At 40.3% G+C, this 18,535-nt stretch overlaps 1 protein-coding gene across 10 annotated transcripts in view; it reads left to right on the forward strand.

Moving 5' to 3' along the window:
* Window positions 1-18,535, forward strand: part of CSTPP1 (centriolar satellite-associated tubulin polyglutamylase complex regulator 1) — a 224,398-nt gene that overhangs the window by 13,332 nt on the left and 192,531 nt on the right. For 4 of the 10 annotated variants that reach the window (XM_035262616.3, XM_035262613.3, XM_035262612.3 and 1 more), the window contains exon 2: window positions 7,876-7,917. The exons of the other annotated variants lie outside the window; for them this stretch is intronic. In XM_035262616.3, the coding sequence (XP_035118507.1) occupies window positions 7,876-7,917 (42 nt within the window). The remainder of the gene's footprint in view (window positions 1-7,875; window positions 7,918-18,535) is intronic. 10 annotated transcript variants of the gene reach the window in all.

An 18,535-nucleotide genomic window follows, 5' to 3' on the forward strand; every position in this document is an offset into this window, starting at 1 on the left:
CATCAAATGGAGTTGATAAAAGCTACCTCACAGAGGGTTGAGAGGATGAATTAATTAATATATGTCTAGTATCTTATGAGTAAACTATTTAATGAAACCTAAAATTGATTGTCTTTCTTGATAGTCTGTAAACCACCATCTGTTGAGAAGCATGACTGTCTTATAAAGTCTCATATGTACAGACTTTTGCCTTCTCTTCAAGGGTTAGAATGGTCAAGAATAGTGAATGTACAGGTAAAGATAGGTTAAATCTTTTGGGAGAACAGCCTTGCCTTTTTTTCTTTTCAAGGTTACGTTTACAAATAGCCTTTGGAGTCTTGCTAATTTTTGTTACCATGTCTGGACATAGGGACTGTTTTGACCTTTGTTCTTCCAATTTATTTTTAATGTCATATTTCTAAAATAGAAACAGAAGAAAAAGAAGTGGTTGAATTTGTCTCACATTATAAACTTTTTCTTATCTTTCCTAGAATGGTAAGAGAAAATAACTTTTAATTTTTTTGAGACAGAGTTTTGCTCCATCACCCAGGCTAGAGTGCAATGTTGAGATCTCAGATCACTGCAACCTCTGCCTCCTGCGATTCTCATGCCTCAGCCTCCCGAGTAGCTGGAATTACAGGTGCAAACCACCACACCCAGCTAATTTTTGTATTTTTGGTAGAGATGGGGGTTTTGCCATGTTGGCCAAGCTGGTCTCAAACTTCTTCTTCTTTTTTTTTTTTGAGACGGAGTTTCCCTCTTGTTACCCAGGCTGGAGTGCAATGGCACGATCTTGGCTCACCGCAACCTCCGCCTCCTGGGTTCAGGCAATTTTCCTGCCTCAGCCTCCTGAGTAGCTGGGATTACAGGCATGCGCCACCATGCCCAGCTAATTTTTTGTATTTTTAGTAGAGACGGGGTTTCACCATATTGACCAGGATGGTCTCGATGTCTTGACCTCGTGATCCACCTGCCTCGTCCTCCCAAAGTGCTGGGATTACAGGCTTGAGCCACCACGCCCGGCCTGGTCTCAAACTTCTAACCTCAAGTGATTGACCCGCCTCAGCCTCCCAAAATGGCGGGATTACAGACGTGAGCCACCATGCCTTGCCCTATTGTTGAAGGACCTGACATCAGGCTCTCCAGCTGGAAAGTTCTCAAACTTAGCCAAGTAATAAAAACAGCTTTGGTTGTTCAGAATTTAATCTTTTGTTTCCAATTATAGTTAGTAGTATTTGGGTAACTTCATTTCCCAGATTTCATTTGCTATTAGGTGACACAAAAAGGGGAAAGATTTTTTCTTTTAAATTCTAATTCCCTGGGCAGGGATCACGTCTCATACTTTTTTTTTAAAAAAATACAGAGATAATATTTTAACTTCTAAGTAGTACAGCTGCCTAAATACTGTCTTAAGTGGAAACTGTTTTCAAATAGGTGTTCTTGATATGCCAGCTAGAGTCATTCTCATATTCAGGAGGACTGAAGAAGACAGCAATTTTATTCAGTCCTCATAACAGGTAGGCACCAGGCTGATCCCACTTTTCTTTGAGGAAACTGAGATTGAAATTATATAACTTGTCCACGTCACTGAGCAAATGTGTCTGGAGCTGAAGCTTGAATGAAGTCTATTTGACTCTAAAGCCAGTATTGTTAGCCACTTACTTACTTTCAAGTTTTGTCATTTCTAAGGTTCTTCTTTCCCATTCAGTTTAATAGAAATTTAAGTTCAGAACTTAAATTTAGTAAAAAATTCTACAGAATATGTGATATATTCCTTAGACTCTTTTTTTTGAGACAAGGTCTCACTCTGGCATCCAGGTTGGAATGCAGGGGCATGATCATGGCTCACTGCAGCCTCAACCTCCTGAGCTCAGGTGATCTTCCCACCTTAGATTCCTAGGTGGCTGAGACTACAGGAGTGTACCACTATGCCTAGCTATTTTTTTCGTTTGTTTTTTAGACGGAGCCTTTCTCTGTCACCCAGACTGGAGTACAGTGACATGATCTCAGCTAACTGCAACCTCTGCCTCCCAGGTTCAAGCAGTTTTCCTGCCTCAGCCTGCCAAGTAGCTGGGACTACAGGCATGTGCCACCACGCCCGGCTAATTTTTTGTATTTTTAGTAGAGACAGGGTTTCACTTTGTTAGCCAGGGTGGTCTTGATCTCCTGACCTTGTGATCCGCCTGCCTCGGCCTCCCAAAGTGCTGGGATTACAGGTGTGAACTACCGCCCCTGGCCAGTTTTTGAATTCTTTGTTTGCCATGTTGCCCAGGCTGGTCTCGAAATCCTGGGCTCAAGTGATCCATCTGCCTTGGCCTACCAAAGTGCTGAGATTACAGGCATGAGCCACCATGCCTTGCCAGATTCTTTGTTTTAATATATAGAAGATAGTTTAACATTTTCGTGGTGAGGTAGTATCATTATTTTAGTCATAATTTATTATATTATTCTATAAATATAACATTTGCACCGGGCACGGTGGCTCATGCCTATAATCCCAGCACTTTGGGAGGCCGAGGCGGGTGTATCACGAGGTCAACAGATCAAGACCATCCTGGTCAACAAGGTGAAACCCCGTCTCTACTGAAAATAAAAAAATTAGCTGGGCATGGTGGTGCGCGTCTATAATCCCAGCTACTTGGGAGGCTGAGGCAGGAGAGTTGCTTGAACCCAGAAGGCAGAGGTTGCGGTGAGCCAAGATCGTGCCATTGCACTCCAGTCTGGGTAACAACAGCGAAACTCCGTCTCAAAAAAAATTTAAAAAAAAATAACATTTGCCATGAGTAATATTTTTATTACTCATGAGAGGAAATGGGGGTTCAAAGAACTTAAGTAAATTTAACCACCATTTGTATAGATAGCAGTTGGTGAAGCTAAGGTTTGATTCTGTTTCTTCTATTTCAAAATTAAGTGGTTTAAGTGCCACTCAGTGTTAGTTAAATTCAAATTTATAGCTATTAATAAGAAGACAGCACCCCACTCCCCTACCGGTACTTACCATTCCCTTCTCTCCAGACTAATGTTTCATACTGAGTCAGTAAGCTGTTGAGGTCTACTGAGGTTTGGCACTTCAGGTGGTTTAATGCTCCTGATCTCTATTAGGGTGAGGGCTGAGCTGCTGTTATTAAAAAAAAAAACAAAACCCTAAAACCTCCACCACTTAACTCCCCCACCCTCCCAGTGCAATGGCTCACACAAGAAAGCACTTTCTTTGTTTCTCACTTAATCCAAATCTAGGATGTGAAAGGCAGGGGTCTGCTTTAGGAAGTCGTCATTCGATTTCAGCCAGCAGAGCAGTCATTCTGTCTGAAACACATGGTTTCTAAGGATGCCTCAGTTGTAACCATTTCCAGCCAGTAAAAGGGGCAGCAGTGAATCCAGGGCAAGGACCTTTTAGGCAAGTGAAACCGAAGATGATGCAAACATCACTTGTGCTCACATTTCTTACGTGAGAACTTAATATAAGGCCCCTGCTGTCAGTGAGGCAGGGAATTTGAGACTAGTGGACAATCATGTGCAAGAAGAATGGCAGCATATTTTTGGGGGCGGCACAAACAAGAATGTGTCATACCTAGTATATATGGTGGAGACATCTCTCCTACTCAAAGCAGGTTGTATTGTTGGCAGCTTCTTGCCCTTATTCATAGATGAAGCACAAGTGTGCTGGTCTGTATTTGGCTTTTCTCCCCTACCTCTGCCTCTTTAATTACAAAGGCATTTTATCCCTGGTCTCTGTCTCTGAGCTCAGTTGCTCCATTTTTACAATAGCTATTTTCTTTCTTAACTTTATGTTGCCTGTCATTTCTCTGTGTCACTTCCTGTCCTTTGTAAACATTTCCAATAATCAGAATAGCTCCTTTCTATACTCTAGTGAGTCGTTCACCTTAGTGAGAACATGTAATTTTAGTTCTTTATAATTGGTTTGTTGCTGGGCGTCAGCGGTAACTTTGCTGCTAAATAATTCTTTTTCCTATTGGGAGTTAGAGACCCATTGTAGAAACCAAAATCTTGTTTCCGGAGAGCTAGTTTTACAATAAAGAAAGATATTTATCTTCCTAAACCAGAGGGTGATTAGTTAGAGATTTAGGAGGAGAATAAGGAAAAGGCAGTGCCATAGACACTGGGGACGTGAGGGTGGAGAGTTTCAAGATCGAGGGAGTGGTCAGTGATACCAGATGTCTCAGAGAGGTCAAAGAAGATAGGGGCTGCACAGCCCATATCACTATACTCTTAGGAGTCGTTCACCTTAGTGAGACGACTAAGTTTGTCAGTGGAATTAAAGGAGGTTTCCATGGAGTAGTGTGGTAAGATACCTGATTTCCTGGATTGAAGAGTAAATGAGGAAGGAGTTGAGAATAGGCTAGATTCATTTCAAGAAGTTTGACTAATTAGAGAAGGGAGGAGAGGGGGTGATAACAAGAGAAGGAAAGAGAGTTTATTGTTTTTAGTTTTTAGATGGGAAAGACTTGAGTATGTTTTTAGGCTAAAGGAAAAGGACTACTTTTTCAGGGAGCAAGGGAAGATCCAAGGGAAGGAAAGGATGATGAATACTTGATGGAACATTTTTAGAATTTCGAGGAAATTTAGGATTAAAGGCACAGGTGCAAGGAAGGCTATTTTGGAGGTGGGAGTCAGGACCATATTTATCCAGTAGGCATTGTTTGTGTGGTGCCTAACTTACAAACTATTACGGGATGCTTGAAAATGTTTGAGACCTAAAAAAAATTGATCAACCCTAAAGTATGGATAGATGTTTTATTATACATCTGTAAAACAGTATAATGTCGCCGGGTGTGGTGGTTCATGCCTGTAATCCCAGTACTTTGGGAGACTGAGGCGGACAGATCATGAGGTCAGGAGATGGAGACCATCTTGGCTAACACGGTGAAACACCATTTCTACTAAAAATACAAAAAATTAGCTGGGCCTGTAGCCCCAGCTACTTGGGAGGCTGAGGCAGGAAAATCGCTTGAACCCGGGAGGCAGAGGTTGAAGTAACCCGAGATCACACCACTGCACTCTGGCAGAGTGGGACTCCATCTCAAAAAAAAAAAAAAAAAAAAAAAGCAAAAACCAAAAACAATATAATGTCACCTTTCATTACATGTAATATTGACAGACATTTTACCATATTTGAAAGCAAATTATGAGTAAGAATTTTTCTCATTTAGGAAGAATTTCCAAGTGAGAAATCAGATCCTTTTTTTTTTTTTTTTGAGACGGAGTCTTGCTCTATTGCCAGGCTGGAGTGCAGTGGCACAATCTCGGCTCACTGCAACCTCCGCCTCCTGGGTTCAAATGATTCTCCTGCCTCAGCCTCCCCCGAGTAGCTGGGACTAGAGGTGCATGCCACCTCGCCTAGCTAATTTTTGTATTTTTAGTAGAGATGGGGTTTCACCGTGTTAGCCAGGATGGTCCGGATCCCCTGACCTTGTCATCCTCCGGCCTCAGCCCACAGTGCTGGGATTACAAGTGTGAGCCACTGCACCGGCTGAGAAATCAGATCTTAAGGTGGTCTTAAAATAGCTTCACAGCCAGGCACGGTGGCTCACGCCTATAATCCCAGCACTTTGGGAGGCTGAGGCGGGTGGATCACGAGGTCAAGAGATCAGGACCATACTGGTCAACATGGTGAAACCCTGTCTCTACTAAAAATACAAAAATTAGCTGGGCATGGTGGTGTGTACCTGTAGTCCCAGCTACTCAGGAGGCTGAGGCAGGAGAATTGCTTGAACCCAGAAGGCAGAGGTTGCAGTGAGCCGAGACCGTGCCATTGCACTCCAGTCTGGGTAACAACAGCGAAACTCCGTCTCAAAAAAACAAAAAAACTTCATGTGGCATAATTGTATTTGAACAACAGAGGTAGGAAGAAGTAAGGATGAGGAAGGATATGGTTAAACTTAGAAATGGAGCTAGAAGTTGGTGTTCTTTACCTGATGATCTCTTCTTTGTCTGAAGTAAGGAATCAAGATTATCTTCTTAGAGTTAGGGAAGCAGAAGTAAAAGGCTTGAGGAGAGCAAAGAAAGTTTGTATTAGTTACTGTGGGAAAGAAGAAAGATAGCTCGACTAGAGCCAAGTACAAGTATTCTGAGCTGCATTAAAGTATGTGAAGTAAGACTGCTTAAAGAAATCCACTGAAAAGAAGTAACTAAGAATGCTAACAAGAGCAAAGTTGACTATGGAAATTGGTAAAATAAAAAAATACAAAAGCATTACAAAATAGTAATTAGAAGAAACAGTTGAAAAACTCTTTTAGGAAAACATGATGTCACAAATAATGCATATGAAGAGGGAGCATCTGACCGGGCGTGGTGGCTCAAGCCTGCAATCCCAGCACTTTAGGAGGCTGAGGCAGGTGGATGACTTGAGGTCAGGAGTTTGAGACCAGACTGGCCAACATGGTGAAACCCCATTTCTACTAAAAATATAAAAATTGGCTGGGTGTGGTGACACATGGCTACAATCCCAGCTACCCAGGAGGTTGAGGCAGGAAAATAGCTTGAACCCCAGATGCAGAGGTTGCAGTGAGCCGAGATTGGCCACTGCACTCCACCCTGGGCAATACAGTAAGACTCTGTCTCATTAAAATAAAATACTGAAAGAGGTGTGTGAGAAGAAAGGAATAAGTAAATAAAAATAAAAATAAAGAAGAGGGAGCATCCAGAGAATGCAAAATTCTATTTCTTCCATTGAAGAAAGTCTAAAGAATTGCTGGATTTCAAGTTTTTGATGTTTATTTTTCTTTTTTCTTTTTTTTGAGACGGAGTTTCGCTCTTGTTACCCAGGCTGGAGTGCAATTACGCGATCTCGGCTCACCGCAACCTCCGCCTCCTGGGTTCAGGCAATTCTCCTGCCTCAGCCTCCCAAATAGCTGGGATTACAGGCACATGCCACCATACCCAGCTAATTTTTTTTGTATTTCTAGTAGAGAGGGGGTTTCACCATGTTGACTAAGATGGTCTTGATCTCTTCACCTCGTGATTTACCCGCCTCGGCCTCCCAAAGTGCTGGGATTTCAGGCGTGAGCCACGGCGCCTGGCCTCTTTTTTTTTTTTTTTTTGAGACGGAGTTTTGCTCTTGTTGCCCCGGCTGGAGTGCAATGGCGCGATCTCGGCTCACCGCAACCTCTACCTCTTGGGTTCAAGCAATTCTCCTGCCTCAGCCTCCCAAGTAGCTGGGACTACAGGCGTGTGCCACTATGCCCAGCTAATTTTTGTATATTTAGTAGAGACGGTGTTTCACCTTGTTGACCAGGATGGTCTCGATCTCTTGACCTCGTGATCCATCCGCCTCGGCCTCCCAAAGTGCTGGGATTATAGGCGTGAGCCACCGCGCCCAGCCTTTGATGTTTATTTTTCTTAACTATAGAATTTTAAAAATCAAATGGGTCTATAAGAGTTATAACAAAAAGCAGCAGTACCCTACACCACAACGTTCTCACCCTAAGTCTTACTCCTCAGAGGAGACCATTTTCAGATTTTTTACCATTAAAAGCAGGGTTTTTTTCCGGCATATTTTAAAATAACATACTTAAATTGCTCTTCTTGATTTTTCTTTTAGATATTATTTAATGACTTTATATTATAGAAGATGAGGATTTAGGTCTTTTATACTACTCAATTTCCCTTCCTCCTAGTCTTCTAACAAAATTGTTATCCTTTTTGGGTAAATCAATATTTAGTGTTTGTTATGACTATGAAAATTATATATATGTATATACATACACACAGTATATACATATATGTAAAAAATATATAATATAGTATACTATGATTACATTTCTCCTTTTTGCACATTTTTTTTCATTTTCCTGCAACTAATAATTGCCTTGTCTTTTGTGCATGGTTTTCTTTTTCTTTTTTTTTTTTTAATATATATATTTTATTGTGTTTTAGGTTTTGGGATACATGTGAAGAACATGCAAGATTGTTGCATAGGTACATACATGGCAATGTGGTTTGCTGCCTTCCTCCCCATCACCTCTATCTGGCATTTCTCCCCATGTTATCCCTCCCCAACTCCCCGCCCCCCACTGTCCCTCCCCTAGTTCCCCCCCACAGACCCCAGTGTGTGATGCTCCCTTCCCTCTGTCCATGTGTTCTCATTGTTCAATACCTGCCTATGAGTGAGAACATGCAGTGTTTGATTTTCTGCTCTTGTGTCAGTTTGCTGAGAATGATGGTTTCCAGCTTCATCCATGTCTCTACAAAGGACATGAACTCATCATTTTTTATGGCTGCATAGTATTCCATGCTGTATATGTGCCACATTTTCCCTGTCCAGCCTATCATTGTGTGCATGCTTTTCTATGGTCTTGTCCTTGATTCATCCCCAGACTTTATAACCTAAAGGTCAGTTATTTTGACCTTGGTCACATCAGGCATCCTCTTAGTTTCAATTTTTCTTCAAGATAAGTTTTACGAAGTACTCCTTTATCTAACTGGTCCCCCTGCTCCAATCTGGCCTGGTTGCTTTATAAATCCTTCATCCTTACCATGGGTATTACTTGTCTTGCTCAAGTAAGTTATAATGCATGTTTTCTAAGGCCTATGTCTTCCTTTCTCCTTACATACTCCTTTTTATTAGATTGCATCCTCTAGTAGCTTTCTGAGAAAGGGTACATGCAAAGTAAAATTTTGGGGAATTGTCTGTTTCTGAAAACGATTTTATACTACCCTTACACTTGATTGATACTTTAGACAGGTATAAAATTTTGTGTTGGAGATCATTTTCCCTTAGAATTTTTAAGACATTTCTCCCCTATCTTTTAGCTTTCTGTGTTGCCATTGAGTGATCTAATGCCATTCTCATTTGTGATATTTCATGTAGTTATACATTGGTGTGGTTCTTCTTTCATTGTCTTGAGATCCTTTCAAGGTAGAAATTAATGTACATCAGTTCTGAGAAGTTTCCTTGAATTGTGTGTTTAATATTGTCTCATCTCTGTTTTATCTCTGAAACTGTTGTTACTTAGGTGTTGGACTTTATGGATTTCTGCCCTAATTTTTCTTGTTTTTGTCTTTTCTTTTCATTTTTGATTGTTATATGTTGTATGAATATCCTTAACCTTTTCAGTCCTTTTGTTGAATATCAAAAATATCTATTGTATTAGCCAGGGTTCCCTAGAAAAACTGAAGTAATAGGATATGTAAATACCTAGATACATATCTATCTATATCTATATCTATATCTATATCTATATCTATATCTATATCTATATCTATATCTATATCTATATCTATATCTATCTATATCTATCTATCTATATATCTACAGCTGATCCTGGAACAACACGGATTTGAATTGTGTGGTCCACTTATACACAGATTTTCTTCTGCCACCCCTGAGACAGCAAGATCGACCCCCTCCATTTCTTTTTCTTCTTTTCTTTTTTTTCTCTTTAAAAAAAATTTCCAAGTTGGGCACTCCTGGAAATGCCCTCCATTTCTACCTCCTCAGCCTATTCAGTGTATGAAGACCTTTATAATGAATGATCTAATTCTGCTTAATGAATAGTAAATATATTGTCTCTTACTCATGATTTTCTTTTTTTAATTTTTAAATTGTTATTAATATTATTATAGAGATGGGATCTTGCTTTGTTGTCCAGGATGGTCTTGAACTCCTGGCATCAAGTGATTCTCCTGCCTTGACCTCCCACAGTGTTGGGATTACAGGTGTGAGCCACCATGCCTGGCTCCATAATTTTCTTAATAACATTTTCTTTTCCCTAGCTTACTTTAAGAATGTAACATATAATACATATACAAAATATGTGCTAATTGACTGTTTATGTTATTGGTAAGGCTTCCAGTCAAATATCACCTATTGGTTTTGGGGAATCCTAAGTTATATGTGGATATTTTTTCTTTTCTTTACTTTTTATAGAGATAGAGTCTCACTATATTGTCCAGGCTGGTCTTCAACTCCTGGGTTCAAGCATTCCTCCCTCCTTGACCTCCCAAAGTGCTGGGGTTACAGGCATGAGCCACCATACCTATGCCCCACTTTGTTAAAGGGTCAACTGTATAGATTTATTATGGGAATTGGCTCACATGACTATAGAGGCTGAGAAGTCTCACCATTTGTGCCCGCAAGGTGGAGAACCAGGAAACCCAGTGGTGTAATTCAGAGTTCATAGGCTTGAGAAGGTAGGGGTGAGGAGGAGCAGTGTCACAGTGTAAGTTCCAGAGTCTGAAAGCCTGAGAATAAGAAGCCTTGGTTTCCCAGGGCAAGATCAGAGAGATAATTTGACTTTCCCCTCTGCCTTTTTGTTCTGTGTGGGCCCTGACTGGACTAGATGGTACCCACCCACAGGTGAGGGTGAATCTTTACTCAATCTACTCATTCAAATGCTAGTCTGTGCCAGAAAGTCTCTCACAAACACAACCAGAAATTATGTTTTACCAGCTATCTGGGCATCCCTTAGCCCAGTCAAGTTGATATAAAAAATTCATCTACTACGGAAGATTTGATGATTTAAATTTCTACTCCATTAAAAAATTTTTTTTGAATTCCTAAATATTGGATTTTATTGGCTGGGCACAGTGGCTCATGCCTGTAATCTCAGCACTTTGAGAGGCCGAGGTGGGTGAATCACCTGAGGTCTGGAGTTTGAGACCAGCCTGCCCAACATGGAGAAACCTCATCTCTACTAAAAATACAAAATTAGCTGGGCGTGGTGGCGCATGCCCGTAATCCCAGCTACTCGGGAGGCTGAGGCAGGAGAATCCTTTGAACCCGGGTGGCGGAGGTTGCGGTGAGCCAAGATGGTGCCATTGCACCCCAGCCTGGGTAACAAGAGCGAAACACCGTCTTAAAAAAAAAAAAAAAAATTGAGACGGAGGCTGAGGCAGGAGAATTGCCTGAACCCAGGAGGCGGATGTACCACCATGCCCAGCTCATTTTTTGTATTTTTAGTAGAGACGGGGTTTCACCATGTTGACCAGGATGGTCTTGATCTCTTGACCTCGTGATCCACCTGCCTCAGTCTCCCAAAGTGCTGGGATTATAGGCGTGAGCCACTGCGCTCAGCCTCTTTCTGATTTTTTAATGTGTTTTTTATATAGAAACTTTTTTTAAGTTTTTGAAGCTACTTGTTTAAGTGCTGAGTAGGGAAGGGTCTTACAGATCAATATGTAGTTTTATGTAATATTCCTGTTTTTAGTAGGGCACCTCTGGCTTTACCTGTTCTTGGTGTTCCCAAAGTTCAACATCTCTCTGATTCAACTTCTCAACAGAGAATAAACCTTTCATTTTAGACCTGGGTGGAGGGTAGTAACTTTACTATACAAGGTTGACAAAAGGATCTAGAAATATAACTGCTTCTTATGTAGTCTTTTAACTCAACTTTCTGTTTTTACTTTTACTTACTTCTGTGCCTTTAGAGGTACCTGATACCTACTGTTCCTAAGCCTGCCTGCCTGCCTTTCTTTCTTTCTTTTTTTGTTTGAGACGGGGTTTCAGCATCTTGGCCTGGTTGGTCTTGAAATTCTGACCTCATGATCCACCCGCCTCAGCCTTTCAAAGTACTGGGATTACAGGCGTGAGCCACCACGCCCGGCCTTCCTAAGCCTTTCTGATGTTATATAAGAGGGTGTGCTTGTTTTTTGTCCTCTTTATTCAGTATAGCCACTTAAGTTTTACCTTGTTTTCTGCTCATACAATAAGTTATATGTCTAATTTCCATTTTCCAAAATTTTTTAACACTTCTTACTGCTGCCATCTTAACTTCAATTCTGTTTTTATAAATCTGTGTCTTCTTTTATTGAGATATGCTTAACCTACCAATTCAGTAGGGTTTAAATAAATTTTTTAAAGACACAGAGTCTCAACATATTGCCCAGGTTGATCTTGAACTCCTGGGCTCCAGTGATTTTCCTGCCTCAGTTTCCTGTGTAGGTGGGATTTTTTTGTATACTATGCAGGACACCACCATGCCTAGCATTTTGTTGTGTACTCACAAGGTCGTAACTACCACCATGATACAATTGCAGAACATTTTTATCACCCCAAAAAGAAACTCTATACCAATTAGCAGTCACTCCCATTTTACCCTCCCTGAAGCCCCTGACAATCACTTATTTCTGTCTCTATGAATTTGCCTATTCTAGATATTGTATACAAATGACATTATACAATATATAGTCTTTTCCATCTGACTTCTTTTACTGATCATAATGTTTTTAAGATTCATCGATGTTGGCTGGGCACAGTAGTGGCTCACCCAGCACTTTGGGAGGTGGAGGTGGATGGATGACCTGAGGTCAGGAGTTTGTGAGCCAAGACCGTGCCACTGCACTCCAGCCTGGGCAACAAGACTGAAACTCTGTCTCAAAAAAAAAAAAAATCAGTTATGTGGTAGTATATTCCAGCACTTTGTTCCTTGTGGCTAAATAATATTTTTTGATTGTATGGGATACACCACATTTTGTTTATTCATTCGTCACTTGATGGACCTTTGGATCGTTTTCACCTCTTTGATTCTATGAAAATACTGCTGTGAACATCGGTATGCAAGTTTTTGTTTAGACACCTTTTTTTACATTTCTTTTAGGCATGGAATTTCTAGGTCATTTGGTAACTCTTTGCTTAACTTTTTAAAGCATTGCCAAACTTTTTTAAAGCAGCTGCTTTGTTTTACCCGCCAGCAATGTATGAGGGTTCTAATTTCTCCATATCCTTTCCAACACTTGTTATTGTTGTCTTTTTTATTATAGCCATCCTAGTACATGTTAAGTAGTATCTCATTGTGGGTTTGTTTGGCATTTCCGTAACAACTGATATTGAGCATCTTTTCATGTGTTTTTGGCCAAGGGTTTGTCTTCTTGGAGAAATGTCTACTCAAATCTTTTGCCAATTTTTAATTGGGTTGAAATTAAGATGGCAGTTCAGATCTGGACTGTTGAATTGTAACAGTCTTTACATATTCCGGATACTAGACCCTTATAGATAAATGATTTGCAAATATTTTCTCCCATCTTGTGGGTTGTCTTTTTACTTTCTTGATAGTGTCTTTTGGAGTTGAGCTTTTAATTTACATGAAGTCCAATTTGTTTTTTCTTTGGATGCTATGCTTTAGGTGTTATATCTAAGAAATGGTTACCTAAACCAAGTTCACAAAACTTTGTACCTATTTTTTATTCTAAGAGTTTTATAGTATTAGCTTTTACATTTAGGTATTTGATCCATTTTCAGTTAATTTTTTAATACGGCTTGAGGTAGGAGTACAAAATCATTTTTTTACATTGGGTATCCACTTGTCCTAGCACCATTTTAAAAAAAGACTATTATTTCCTCATTGAATGGTTTTGGCATTGTATTAGCCCATTCTCACACTGCTAATAAAGTCATACCCGAGACTGGGTAATTTCTAAAGGAAAGACGTTTAATTGACTCACTGTTCAGTATGGCTGGGGAGGCCTCAGGAAGCTTACAATCATGGGAGAAAAGGAAGTAAACACATCCTTCATATGGCAGCAGCAAGGAGAAATGCTGAGCAAAAGGGGGAAAAGCCCCTTATAAAACCACCAGATCTTATGAGAACTCTCACTGTTATAAGAATAGTAGTATGGAGGGCCGGGTGCGGTGGCTCACACCTGTAATCCCAGCACTTTGGGAGGCCGAGGCGGGTGGATCACGAGGTCAAGAGATTGGGACCATCCTGGTCAACATGGTGAAACCCTGTCTCTACTAAAAATATATAAAAAATTAGCTGGGTATGGTGGCACGTGCCTGTAATCCCAGCTACTCAGGAGGCTGAGGCAGGAGAATTGCCTGAACCCAGGAGGCGGAGGTTGCGGTGAGCTGAGATCACACCATTGCACTCCATCCTGGGTAACAAGAGCGAAACTCCGTCACAAAAAAAAAAAAAAAAAAAAGAATAGTATGGAGGTAATTACCCCCATGATTCAATTATTTCCCACTGAGTCCCTCCCATGACGCATGGAGATTGTGGGAGCTACAGTTCCAAGATTAGATTGGGTGGGAACACAGCCAAACCACATCAGGCGCTTACGTCAAAAATCAATTTGCTATAAAATATGAGGGTTTATTTCTAGACTCTCAATTCTGTTTCATTGGTTTCTATGTCTGCCTTATGCCAGTACCACACAATCTTGGTTACTGTAACTTTGAATAAGTTTTGAAATTGGGAATGTGACTCTTACAACTTTGTTCTTTTTCAAGATTGTTTTGGTTATTCTGGGTCTTTTACATTTCCTTATGAATTTTAGGAGCAGCTTATCAATTTCTCTCCAAAAAGCCAGCTGGGATTTTGATAGGGATTGCATTGAATTTGTAGATCGGTTTGGGGAGTGTGCCATGTTAACAATACTAAGTCTGACAACCTGTGAACATGCAGTGTCTTTCTATTATTTAGGCCTTTAATTTCTTTCAACAATGTTCTGTAGTTTTCAGTGTGTAAGTCTTAAACTTCTTTTGTTAATGTGTTTCTAAGTATTTAATTTTTGTGTTATTACAATTAGCACTGTCTTCTCTGTTTTACCTTTGAATTGTTCATTGCTCATATATAGAAATATAGTGCCAGCCAGGGCAACATGATGAAATCCCATCTCTACTAAAAATACAGAACTTACCTGGGCATGGTGATGCCCACCTGTAGTCCCAGTTACTCAGGAGGCTAAGGTGGGAGAATCGCCTAAATCTGGGAAGTTGAGGCTGCAGTAAGCCGTGTTCACACTACTGCACTCCAATCTAGGCAATGGGAGTAACACCCTGTCCAAAAAAAAAAAAATGATCTTATGTCTTGCAACCCTGCTGAACTAGTATATTAACTCGAATAGTTTCTTAGATTTCTTAGGATTTTTTTTTTTATACCAGATCATGTTATTTGCAAGTAGAGGTCATTTTACATCTTCCTTTCCAATCTGGATGCTTTTATTTCTTTTTCTTGCCTAATTGTGCTAGTTAGAACCTGCAGTGCATTGTTCAGTAGAATTGGCAAGTGGACATCTTTGCTGTTACTGATAGGAGGAAAGCACATTTTGTCTTTTGCCATCAAGTATAGTGTTTACTGTGGGGTTTTTGTAGATACTCTTTATCAGGTTGAGAAATTCCCTTTTATTCTTAGTTTGTTTAGTTTTACTTTTATTATAAAGGATGTTAGACCTTATCGAGTAGTTTTTCCACATCTATTGAAATGATCAGGTAGAAGGGTTTAAGTCTTTTAAAAATCCCTTCAGTGATATTTTAGCAGAGGTTTTGGAGGGAAAAACATGTTTCTGTCTGTGTTTAATCTGATACACTTAACTACAAGATACGAAAGAGATTTTAAAAAAAGATATTAGGGGCTGGGTGCTAGAAGGGCTGGGGAGGCGTGGATCACTTGAGGCCAGGAGTTTGAAACCAGCCAGGCCAACATGGTAAAACCTGTCTATATTAAAAATACAAAAAAAAAAAAAAATTAGTTGGATGTGGTGCACACACCTGTAATCCCAGCTACTGCGGAGGCTGAGGTAGGAGAATCATTGGAACCCTGGAAATAAAGGTTGCAGTGAGCTGAGATTGCACCACTACACTCTAGGCAACAGAGTGAGACTCTGTCTCAAAAAAAGAAAAAAAGAAAGATAATTAGGAATAAATGTAGTTTGTTTGAAGTTGGTCATAGCTAGAAGTGTTTAAGAAATTTGGAAGTTTAGGAAAGGTAACTGTCTGATCATGCTTAAAACACCTTATTCATTATTTTTAAGTGTATAATTAAAATAATAAATAACAACCTATCATCCCTCTAAGAAAAAGGAAAAGTATAGGGTTTTATTGGATGACTCAGCAGTTTTGCATCTGGTCTTGTTACCTTCAGTTCTTTCTCTCTATTTCTATGGGAGCTATATTTCTAAAACCTAAATTGGATCTGGTTAAAATCTTTCACTAACTCCCCGTGTTATCATGGCATACAAACCTTGTGATATGGCAGCTTTTTTCCCTCCGTCTAGCACAGTTCTTCCTTCAAACTCTTTTCTCCAGCTATGCCAAACAATGTACAGTTCCCGAATTCACAGTGCCTTCTCTTGTCTCTGGGCCTTAATACAAACTGTTTTGTTTACCTAGAACTGTAGTTCTCAAACTTTTTGGTTTCAGCATCTCTTTATATTCTTAGAAATAACTGGGACAGGTGTGGTGGCCCACACCTGTAATCTCAGCACTTTGGGAGGCTGAGGCGGGCGGATGGCAAGGTTAAGAGATCAAGACCATCCTGGCCAATATGGTGAAACCCCATGCCTACTAAAAATACAAAAATTAGCTGGGTGTGGTGGTGTTTGCCTATAGTCACAGCTACTCGGGAGGCTGAGGCAGGAGAATCGCTTGAAACCAGGAGGTGGAGGTTGCAGTGAGCTGAGATTGCACCACTGCACTCTAGCCTGCTCAACAGAGTGAGACTCCAACCCCGCCTAAAAAAATCGAGGATTTCATGGAGCTTTAGGAAGGATATATCTATCAAATTGTTAATGAAACTCCAGGGTTTTGGCGCAGGTCCCATTGCTTGCGGCACAGAAAGCTGATCCCTGAGACTATGAGTATTGCCAGGGAACAAGGCTGTAATCTGGTGCTACAGCAGAGGAGATGGGAGATCAGTCCCAAATTCATCTCCCTGACTGACTAAAATTGGGGCTTTCTATGGCAGGGAAGAAGTGTAATCACGTGTGGGAAAATGGGAATTAGGGAGGGCTAAGGAAAAGGAGTTGGTCAGTAGGAAGCCAGTGGTTGGACAGGCAATCATGACAGGTTAGTGCTCAAATTTTAAGACCGGGAGCATCAATTTCTATGTTTATTCAAAGAAACCATAAACATCAGTTCTGTGGGACAGTTGGATCACTTTCAAAATGTACTATATTTGAGTTTTAAACAAAAAATTTAAATACTAATTCATTTAAAATAACAATAGTAGGCCTATAGCATATTAACACAAATAGCTTTTTTTTCTGAGATGGAGTCTGTAGTGAACTGATACAACCTCTGCCTCCTGGGTTCAAGTGATTCTCTTGCCTCAGCCTTCCGAGTAGCTGGGATTTCAGGCATGTGCCACCACACCTGGCTAATTTTTGTATTTTTAGTAGAGATGGGATTTTGCCATGTTGGCTTGGCTGGTCTCAAACCCTGACCTCAAGTGATCTGCCCACCTGGGGCTCCCAAAGTGTTAGGGTTACAGGCATGAGCTACCGTACCTGGCCTAAATAGCATTTTTATTAAAAATATTTTCCAAACCAAAACAGTTAGTCAGAATAGTAGCATTGTTTACACTTTTGCTTATCTTTTACATCTCTAGCTTAATAATAGAAGACAGCTGAATTCTCATATCTGCGTCTGCATTCAGACTGTTACAAAATGTTAGTTGAAGAATATGAAGGAAGTCTATCCTTATACAAATATGTAGTTCAAAAAACAGGAGTCTTTTAAATTGCCTTTTCTTCTTTGATACAACACCAAAACTAGAGAAATAGTAGTTTCTTACAGGTTCCCTATGTTGTGAAATCTAAAACTACATCAGTGAACTTTTCAGACTCTCTTATGTTAATGTTCACAGGACTATGTGCACTACAAAAGGATCTTTTACCCATATATGATTCATGCAGAAAATGCTGCTTAAGTAGAGCAGATCTTCCAAATGTATATTTCATTATACAGTATCAAAAGATCATGTTCATTAAGATCATCATCTTATCAGAAAAGTCTTTTTTTTTTTGAGACGGAGTTTCGCGCTTGTTACCCAGGCTGGAGTGCAATGGCGCAATCTCGGCTCACGGCAACCTCCGCCTCCTGGGTTCAGGCAATTCTCCTGCCTCAGCCTCCTGAGTAGCTGGGATTACAGGCACGCGCCACCATGCCCAGCTAATTTTTTGTATATTTTTTAGTAGGGACGGGGTTTCACCATGTTGACCAGGATGGTCTCGATCTCTTGACCTCGTGATCCACCCGCCTCGGCCTCCCAAAGTGCTGGGATTACAGGCTTGAGCCACCGCGCCCGGCCCTAGAAAAGTCTTTAAGAACTGGGAAGCTGTCAGGTTCATGGGGGAAGTTCGTTTTCCTCCTTTCCCCTCCATATTGTGCAGATGTAGAGTTTTCCAAAATTTTAATTTCTCATGTGAAAGCTTGACTTGTTATCACTGATAACAAATGCTATCACTTGTTTTCCTTGAAGTAACAGGCTCATTTTGTTCATTTTTGAGAAAATTTCTGCCAAATACCCGTGTGAATAACCATGATTTGTATATTAGTTCTTTCAAGTAAAAATGGTGTTTTATGAAAAAAGCAGCTAGTTGAGCTGACATGTCAAACAGTCTTCCAGTGCTTTTCTTTCAGACAACTTTTATGCTTTGGTTTGTAGCAGAAATTTTTTATGCATACTTTGAGTTTGTACACAGAAATTAAAAAGGCATGTACTTAGGGGGCAAGGAGCAAGATTTAATGAAATTAATATTTACTGTATCTTATGAACTTTTGTGAGAGAAACACTCTGTATTAGTTAGCTTGGGCTGTTATAACAAAATACACAAACTGGAGTGGCTTAAACAACTATTTTCTCACAGTTCTAGAGGC

Source organism: Callithrix jacchus, chromosome 10, assembly GCF_049354715.1.
Source record: "Callithrix jacchus isolate 240 chromosome 10, calJac240_pri, whole genome shotgun sequence".
In the NCBI taxonomy this organism is placed as follows: Eukaryota; Metazoa; Chordata; class Mammalia; order Primates; family Cebidae; genus Callithrix; species Callithrix jacchus.